This window comes from Hippoglossus stenolepis, unplaced genomic scaffold, assembly GCF_022539355.2.
Source record: "Hippoglossus stenolepis isolate QCI-W04-F060 unplaced genomic scaffold, HSTE1.2 HiC_scaffold_26, whole genome shotgun sequence".
Taxonomy (NCBI): Eukaryota; Metazoa; Chordata; class Actinopteri; order Pleuronectiformes; family Pleuronectidae; genus Hippoglossus; species Hippoglossus stenolepis.
The window spans coordinates 1-10,167 of record NW_025899747.1 but is presented as its reverse complement, the minus strand read 5'-3'; the positions used below and the strand labels follow the sequence as shown (position 1 = coordinate 10,167).

The following is a 10,167-nucleotide window of genomic DNA, read 5'->3' as shown; positions in this document are numbered from 1 at the left end:
ACATGGAAACAAATACCATTTGTTGTACCTTCACTCCTCTGCTGCTCAGCAAATACATTTCTGAGTGAAAACAGCTCATCGCAGCAGGTTTATATTTGTGTGTTTAGTTGCACGATATGAAATATTGTGGGCACCAGGTAAATATCTTGGACTTTTCAAGAGGAGAGAACGTTTACCTCTGTTAGTTCCCTCTAGCACAGATATCTGAGGGGCAACATTTTGCTCTGAGATGGTGCATGTATGTGTGTGGTCATATTTAGATTCATTAAGTATTGTCCTGAATAAAATAAATGAGCTGTATTCAGGAACAAACAATTAACCACAAGCCAAGGCACAGTACGCTTTAATTCAATCAAGCCGCGACAAATTAAACACATTTATAGTTCACTTTTAGTTCACTGTTTCACTGATCATTCATAAAAATCTGTTCCCTAAATACCAGAAAACCCAAACACTGTTTCCTGCAATGGGACCCATGTCATCAGCAGTGGGTAAGATTCAAAACAACTTAAATCCCAATCAACAAAATTATACTTCTAGTTATAAGTTAGTAAATTAACATTTTTCATTATACTGCTTTTTATGGATTTTATACTATTTATTTGGGTTTTATTTGTATTTTTTTATGCTTTTATTTGTAAGAGACAGTGACGACAGACAGGAACTGGAGGAAAGTAGTGGATATATATTTGTGGTCATGTTGTGAGAGCCCTATAACCACTCAGCTATATATTTTTCATGTAAAATCTAACGCCAACTGTCATTTATGTAGAAAGCCATGGTTTACACATATCTCTCAATCTGATGGGGGAGCTTCAATTATTTTCAGTGTTGGAAGAGGAGGATATTTAAATACTCAATGAGTGACACAGTGACAGATGCAGTGCTTTGTGTACAGCTCTGTGGCTTCCTGTGTTACTGTGGATCTCGAGCACAATAATAAACAGCAGAGTCTTCAGTCGTCAGGCTGCTCATGTGCAGATACACCTGGTCCATGTTGTTGTTTCTGGAAATTGTGAAGCAATTCTTGACAGATCCTGAATAATATTTAGAGCTGCCTGACGGAGCAGAAATGTGGGCAACCCACTCCAGGCCTTTTCCTTCAGCTTGTCTGATCCAGCTGATATCAGCAGAGTCATCAGATATCCCTGCATATGTACACGTCAGTTTGTGGGATTCTCCGGGCTGCTTCACCGCCGGTTCAGATTCAGTCAGAGTCTGACTGCAAACACCTGAGGAGAAAATCAGTTTGGTTATAGGACAGAGCCGAACATGAGCCTGGACGACAAAGACGAAGAGTGCAGAGGTTTGGAATTCACCAGAAATGGCTGACAGCAGCAGAAATGTGAGACATTTAGTTAAAGTCATCATGGTCGTTTGTTGAACGTCTGGTTGGTGGTTTGGTTTGTCATCAGTTTGAAGGGAGATTAATACAGATGGAGGAGGTCATGATTTGCATTGACTCCTCCTCACAATGATGAAAATGTATCGATCAGCTGAAGGGATTTTATCTCATTTCCTATTTTACTCTTTTTAACTTTTTGTTCATTATATTATGATATTAGTTACAAAATGATTTATATAAATATATTTACATGTGTGTGTGTGTTATATATATATATATATAAAAATATATATATATAATTTTGTCTCTATTAGTTACAAATGAAAGTAAATTATGGTAATTTGTCATCAATTGTAATTTTTACTTCTCAAACATCACTGAAACTTTATTATCTTTATTAATCTTTATATCAATTTTGTAAAAACAAAAAATCTTAGAGAAACTAATTGATTTTGAGACAAATCAGAAAACACAATTTCTTGTATTTTTTTTATTATTCCTCATAGACTCAAATTATACACACTGACATGTCAGTCACTGTGATGTCAGAGTATTAAAGTGGTATAAATAGTTACTGTTAAATGACGTTATGACCCATGTCTGATTCCTCTTTACAGTAACAGTGAACTGGTCTGAAATCACCAGTAGTCTTTGGGCTCCTCCTCTGGTGGCTTCATGTAACTAGTGTTCAGGCACTGAGGGGTTTTTGTTCAGGTCGGCTGATGGTTTGTATCATTGTGTGTCTCTGGCACAGTAATACACAGCAGTGTCTCCAGGCTGCACGTTCTGTCCCTTTAGAGTCACTGTGTTGCTGGAAGTGTCTACGTCGATACTGAACTTGTTCTTTAATGAATCTTTAAAGAATGTGGTCCCTCCACCATGTTTCATTCCAATCCACTCCAGTCCTTTTCCTGCAGGCTGTCTGATCCAAGCTGTGTAGTAGCTGCTGAGAGAATAAGAGACCTGGCAGCTGATGGTCAGAGGTTGACCTGGCTGCACAGTCACAGAGGCTGGCTGCGTCAACCGTTCACACTTCACATCTGTTAAAAGAAGAATGTTTTGTCATAAATCATGAAGTTGTCCTGCAAAAGAAAAAGTGGTGGCTCTCTGACAAATCCAGGGAGACTCACATGATCCAGCTGCCAACAGCAGCAGCACAGCTACAGGAAACATGGTTAATGGTGAATCTGACGTGCCGTCAACTCCCCTGTCAGTCTGTTGGGAAGTTTTTATAGTTGAGTAACAAGGAAGGTCTCTGAGTTTGCATAGAATCAAATATACGAATCATCAGTGATGGTGTCACTGGGGGTAATAGAATAGAATAGGCTGCTCAGTGTTATTAGATCAGCTCTGGGAAAACATGACAGGGAATCACCTCTGCTTACTATAAAATATGATGTATTTTGATCTCATTTTTTTACAATTTTAACACATTGAAATCACATTGTAAGGCTGATTAAACCATTAGCTCTGCTTTGACAGTAAACAATTAAGGCACATATGTATTGTTTTGACATTTCAGAAATGCAATGATTATTGATTTGGACAAATTTACGATTATCAATGGGAATACAGATTCTAGGTCCATTGCTACGAGCAATCCCGTCCTTGTATAATATGAAGTGATAATTGTGTCTCCTGTGTTCTGGGGAGGAACTCCAACTGAGCATTGACCTACAGGCCAAGGTCCCTCTTCTCCAGCCCTGTTTGTGATTCACATGAGTTCAAGATGCAGCCAGGGGGAGGACTGTGTCCAGTTTGGGGGACTCAGAACTTCCTCTTTGCTGTTTGCAGATGATATGGTTCTGTTGGCTTCATCAGATTGTGACCTGCATGTGTTCTGGGATGGATTGCAGCTGGGATGACGGTCAGCACCTTTAACTCTGAGGCCATGGTTCTCTGCTAGAAAACAACGGATTCATTCTTTGGGTTGGGACGGAGATTCTACACCGAATGAAGGAGTTTAATTATCTCTGACCATTTAGAGCAATGTTGGAGGCTGAAATAACTTTTCCTCATCAACTGCTGACTTATTTCCAACTTTTAGGACTCACTCCTGCAACATTTCCATACATGACGCTCTAGCATGTGTCAGAATGCATGGAAGTGTTTCGCTGCCACGCCAGAAAAAGAAAAACACGTGTTTCATAAAGACTTGAACACGTTATTGTTAGAAAAATGTGTTTTTCATGTTGACTATATTTTAACCAGAAACTGTTCAACATCTAACCTCACTGTAACCCCACTTCATGTCTCCGACCACTTCTTTATCTCTTACTCTCTCCCACTAGCTCAAACTGACAACCCTACCACATCAACAGACTCTGTACCTGTCCGTCGCAACATTCGTTCCCTCTCTCCCGCCTCTCTAGCCTCCTCTGTTTTATCAGCCCTCCCTTCCACTGACTCCTTCTCACTCATGCATCCTAACTCTGCCACAGACATTCTCCTTTCTACTTTGTCCTCCTCCCTTGACTCTCTCTGTCCTCTTACGTCACGACAGGTCCGCAAGTCCTCCCCAGCTCCGTGGTTGTCTGACTCGGTGCGTGCCGACAGAGCCACTATGCGAGCATCATAAAGGAAATGGCGGAAATCTAAACACCCGGACGACCTGCTCACTTATCAGTCTCTTCTCTCCTCTTTCTCTGCCTCTATTTCCACAGCCAAAAGCTCTTTTTACCTAACTAGAATTCAATCCTCATTTTCTAACCCCAAAAAACTATTTTCCAACCTCCTTGACCCCCCAGTCCCCCTCCTCCTTCCTCCCTTCTACCAAGCCACTTTGTCAACTACTTTACAAAAAAGATAGATGACATACGCTCCTCATTTTCTAATCCTCCTTCTATAACTACACTTCCATCAACTTCATCTTCATCCCCTTCGCTTTCTTCTTTCACCCCCCTGTCTCCCAATCAAGTTCTTACCTTGGTAACCTCCGCCCGCCCGACCACCTGCCCCCTTGACCCCATCCCATCTCACATTCTCCAGTCTATCGCTCCTGACCTTCTTCCTTTTCTCACCCATCTTATCAACACTTCCCTGTCAACTGGCTGTTTCCCTAACTCTCTGAAGGAGGCAAGAGTAAATCCTCTCCTGAAAAAACCCACCTCGAACTGCCTGATGTAAATAACTACAGACATGTCTCTCTTCTTCCCTTTGTTTCCAAAACTCGAGCGCCTATCTTTAATCAACTCTCCTCCTATCTTAACCACAATAACCTTCTTGACCCTCACCAGTCTGGTTTCAAGGCAGGCCACTCAACTGAGACGGCCCTCCTTGCTGTCTCTGAGCAACTTCACACTGCTAGAGCAGCCTCTCTCTCCTCTGTCCTTATCTTTCTAGACCTCTCTGCTGCATTTGACACAGTGATCCACCAGATCCTTACTTCCTCCCTTCAGGACCTGGGTGTCTCAGGCTCTGCTCTCTCCTGCTCTCATCCTACCTCAACGACCGCACTTATCGGGTAACTTGGAGAGGATCTGTGTCTGAACCTTGTCCTCTCACTACTGGGTCCCTCAAGGTTCCGTCCTGGGTCCCTCCTCTTCTCTCTGTACACCAACTCTCTCGGCTCTGTCATTCACTCACATGGCTTTTCCTACCATAGCTATGCTGATGACACCCAACTAATCCTCTCTTTTCCCCAATCTGAAACACAGGTAGCAGCACGAATCTCTGCCTGTCTGACTGACATCTCTCAGTGGATGTCTGCACACCACCTGAAAATTAACCTTGACAAGACTGAACTACTTTTCCTTCCAGGGAAAGACTCTCCCACCCATGACCTGACTATTAACTTTGACAACTCCGTGTTAACCCCCACTCAGACTGCTAGGAACCTGGGTGTGACACCTGACAGCCAACTCTCCTTACTGCCAACATTACTGTAACAACACGTTCCTGTCGATTCATGCTGTACAACATCAGGAGAATACGCCACCTTCTCACCCAGAAGGCGGTGCAGGTTCTGGTCCAGGCCCTGGTCATCTCACGCCTAGACTATTGTAACTCCTCCTGGCAGGTCTACCTGCTGGTGCCATCCGACCTCTGCAGCTCATCCAGAATGCAGCAGCTCGACTGGTTTTTAACCTAAATTCACTCCACGACTCTGCTCCTCCGCTCCCTTCACTGGTTACGGTGGCTGCCCGCATCCGTTTCAAAACATTAGTACTTGCGTACCGTGCTGCGAACGGATCGGGTCCAGTCCACATCCAGGACATGGTCAAACGTTACACCCCAGCCCGTTCACTCCGCTCTGCTTCGACCAATCAGCTTGTTGCTCCCTCACTGCGAGCTAAACACTCATCAAAATCACGACTGTTTGCTGTCCTGGCTCCTAAATGGTGGAATGAGGTCCCCATTGACATCCAGACATCAGAAAGTTTACACATCTTCCGCCGCAAACTAAAAACACACCTCTTCCGACTATAACTTGAATAACATTTTTAAAACTAACAATTTAGTAGCACTTAAATGGCACTTACTTATAGCACTTTGTAGTTTTGCTTTTTTGAAGAAATTGTACTTTCTCTATTCTTGTTGTTCTGGGTTTATACCCTCATGGTTGAATGCACTTATTGTAAGTCGCTTTGGATAAAAGCGTCAGCTAAATGTAATGTAATGTAATGTAATGTTATTTTAGCAACTTTCATCACTTCCAAATGAAGGAGTTTAATTATCTCTGGATCTTGTTAATGAGTAAGGTAGAATTCAGAAGGATATTCTCTATTTTAAAATCTAACATTGTAAAAACGTTTCACATCATGATGCCATAACTTATATACTAGAATATAAGTATGTGCAGAAAGGGGATATATGGATGGATAAAGCTCATTTACATGATTTGATCATGATTCTTGGTTTTAAGACATGGAGATTCTGGTGCTCTTGAGCAAGGTGGGTGATTTCTTGATATGTTATGCAGGAGGAATGAGTGAACTGATGAAAAGAGTTCCTGCAGTTATAAAACCTTCATGAAACGGACTGATTCCTCTTTACAGTAACAGTGAACTGGTCTGAAATCAGCAGTAGTCTTTGGGCTCCTCCTCTGGTGGCTTCATGTAACTAGTGTTCAGGCACTGAGGGGTTTTTGTTCAGGTCGGCTGATGGTTTGTATCATTGTGTGTCTCTGGCACAGTAATACACAGCAGTGTCTCCAGGCTGCACGTTCTGTCCCTTTAGAGTCACTGTTTTGCTGGAAGTGTCTAATTCGATACTGAACTTGTTCTTTAGTGAATCTTTATAGTATGAACCTCCTGTATATTTCCACCCAATCCACTCCAGTCCTTTTCCTGCAGGCTGTCTGATCCAAGCTGTAGGGTAGCTGCTGAGAGAATAAGAGACCTGGCAGCTGATGGTCAGAGGTTGACCTGGCTGCACAGTCACAGAGGCTGGCTGCGTCAACCGCTCACACTTCACATCTGTTAAAAGAAGAATGTTTTGTCATAAATCATTAAGTTGTCCTGCAAAAGAAAAAGTGGTGACTCTCTGACAAATCCAGGGAGACTCACATGATCCAGCTGCCAACAGCAGCAGCACAGCTACAGGAAACATGGTTAATGGTGAATCTGACGTGCCGTCAACTCCCCTGTCAGTCTGTTGGGAAGTTTTTATAGTTGAGTAACAAGGAAGGTCTCTGAGTTTGCATAGAATCAAATATACGAATCATCAGTGATGGTGTCACTGGGGGAAATAGAATAGAATAGGCTGCTCAGTGTTATTAGATCAGTTATGAGAAAACATGACAGGGAATCACCTCTGCTTACTATAAAATATGATGTATTTGGATCTTATAGTTTATTCAATTTTAACACATTGAAATCACATTGTCAGGCTGATTAAACCATTAGATTTGCTTTTACAGTAAACAATTAAGGCGCATATGTATTGTTTTGACATTTCAGATTTGTACCTGATGAAACGTGACGATTATTTGATTTGGACAAATTTACCATTATCAATGGGAATACAGATTCTAGGGCCATTGCCACGAGCAATCCCGTCCTTGTATAATATGAAGTGATAATTGTGTCTCCTGTGTTCTGGGGAGGAACTCAAACTGAGCATTGACCTACAGGCCAAGGTCCCTCTTCACCAGCCCTGTTTGTGATTCACATGAGTTCAAGATGCAGCCAGGGGGAGGACTGTGTCCAGTTTGGGGGACTCTGAACTTCCTCTTTGCTATTTGCAGATGATACGGTTCTGTTGGCTTCATCAGATTGTGACCTGCATGTGTTCTGGGATGGATTGCAGCTGGGATGACGGTCAGCACCTTTAACTCTGAGGCCATGGTTCTCTGCTAGAAAACCACAGATTCATCCTTTGGGTTGGGACTATGATGGAAATCTGGAAATACAAGAGGCTGGAAACACCAAAGTTATCTATGTGTATTTTAATAGGGGCTTTCTGCAGAAATGATCAACACAGAGAGTCACAGGGATCTCAGAGTGAAGATGGAGAACAGTCAAATGCATGGATCTTATATAGGAGGACTAAGGCTATCTCTCAGAACCAGTTCAGACTGGTTCTGTAGGCGCAGGTTGAGAGAGGAATCTAAACACTGACAACTGATTTACATATGTTTCCTTTGGAGATAAGCAGACATACATTCAGTTCTTTGGAGAGTAAATAAGTGGCTGAAGGGTCTGGCAGTTTTCAGGTCATACACAGTTCAGACCATGAAAAAGCTCAGGTCATCAAGTATTTGGACAGTTTGTATATGTATGTAGATACAGGTCATAAAAGTCTTTAGACAGGGCTGCAAAAACTTACTTTCCAACTACAAAATAGTTTTCAACCACACTTTGCTAATTTTTCTACTACAGGACGGAGATTCTACACCAAATGAAAGAGTTTAATTATCTCTGGTTCTTGTTAATGAGTAATGTAGAATTCAGCAGGAGACTGACCGTTTAGAGCAATGTTGGAGGGTGAAATAACTTTTCCTCGTCAACTGCTGACTTATTTGCAACTTTTAGGACTCACTCCTGCAACATTTCCATACATGACTCTCTAGCATGTGTCAGAATGCATGGAAGTGTTTAGCTGCCACGCCAGGAAAAGAAAAACACGTGGATCATAAAGACTTGAACATGTTTTTGTTATAAAAATATATTTTTCATGTTATTGTAGCAACTTTCATTACATAACAAGGAACTCTTCTTGTCATTAGAATGTACTGTTTATCGTCTAAGATAGTAATAACATTTCACATCATGATACCATAACTTATATAATAGAATATAAGTATGTGCAGAAAGGGGATAAATGGATGGATAAAGCTCATTTACATGATTTGATCAAGTTCTGCAACATTCTAGGTTTTACGACGTTGAGATTCTGCTGCTCTTGAGCAAGGTGGGTGATTTCTTGACATGTTATGCAGGAGGAATGAGTGAACTGATGAAAAGAGTTCCTGCAGTTATAAAACCTTCATGAAACGGACTGATTCCTCTTTACAGTAACAGTGAACTGGTCTGAAGTCACCAGTAGTCTTTGGGCTCCTCCTCTGGTGGCTTCATGTAACTAGTGTTCAGGCACTGAGGGGTTTTTGTTCAGGTCGGCTGATGGTTTGTATCATTGTGTGTCTCTGGCACAGTAATACACAGCAGTGTCTCCAGGCTGCACGTTCTGTCCCTTTAGAGTCACTGTGTTGCTGGAAGTGTCGGAGACGATACTGAACTTGTTCTTTAGTGAATCTTTATAGTATACGCTCCCAACATTTTCCATCCCAATCCACTCCAGTCCTTTTCCTGCAGGCTGTCTGATCCAATGTGTCCAGTAGCTGCTGAGAGAATAAGAGACCTGGCAGCTGATGGTCAGAGGTTGACCTGGCTGCACAGTCACAGAGGCTGGCTGCGTCAACCGTTCACACTTCACATCTGTTAAAAGAAGAATGTTTTGTCATAAATCATTAAGTTGTCCTGCAAAAGAAAAAGTGGTGACTCTCTGACAAATCCAGGGAGACTCACATGATCCAGCTGCCAACAGCAGCAGCACAGCTACAGGAAACATGGTTAATGGTGAATCTGACGTGCCGTCAACTCCCCTGTCAGTCTGTTGGGAAGTTTTTATAGTTGAGTAACAAGGAAGGTCTCTGAGTTTGCATAGAATCAAATATACGAATCATCAGTGATGGTGTCACTGGGGGTAATAGAATAGAATAGGCTGCTCAGTGTTATTAGATCAGCTCTGGGAAAACATGACAGGGAATCACCTCTGCTTACTATAAAATATGATGTATTTTGATCTCATTATTTACTCAATTTGAACATATTGAAATCACATTGTAAGGCTGATGAAACCGTTAGCTTTGCTTTTACAGTAAACAGTCGACAATTGAAATCACACATTTGTTGACAGGGTGATGATCCAATCACAGGCTCCCAGAACAGATGAAATTATTAACTGTAAGCAATTGTGTTTGTTAGTGTCCACTGAAAAAACTGACTCTGTGTGGTAGTAACATGTACGTATTAGATTAACTGTCACATTTTCTACAAAGTGTTATTAAATAGATTTTGTGTTAGTTAGTGTATGTTCACTGTACGGCCGTCATTGTGACCCTAGTTTTAAAAAGTCTCTGTCAGTCATGTTTTTAAAAGAGGGACTTCAACATATTCACATTTCACTCATGAATTCTTAACCAGTGGGTGGTTGAGTTTGAAGGTTTATAGTTCACTATGAAGAGATTACCCTGCCTTTAAGCTCGTGCATGCTGGAAAACACTCCTGGATGTATAATATGTCCGTGGATACGCTCAAGTGCTGAAGACATTATTTGGAAAAGATGAAAATGAATGAATGGATGGGGAAAGGATTTTTGGA

At 41.7% G+C, this 10,167-nt stretch overlaps 1 gene segment (V, D, J or C); it reads right to left on the bottom strand.

The window, feature by feature from the left end:
• Window positions 1-915: 915 nt before the first annotated feature.
• LOC124851421 lies at window positions 916-2,362 on the bottom strand (the record flags this gene model as incomplete). The annotated part of the segment is given in 3 exon segments: window positions 916-1,232; window positions 1,320-1,431; window positions 2,087-2,362. Coding segments are annotated over 3 exon segments (705 nt in total), but the record flags the coding sequence as incomplete, so codon positions are not given.
• Window positions 2,363-10,167: the final 7,805 nt, after the last annotated feature.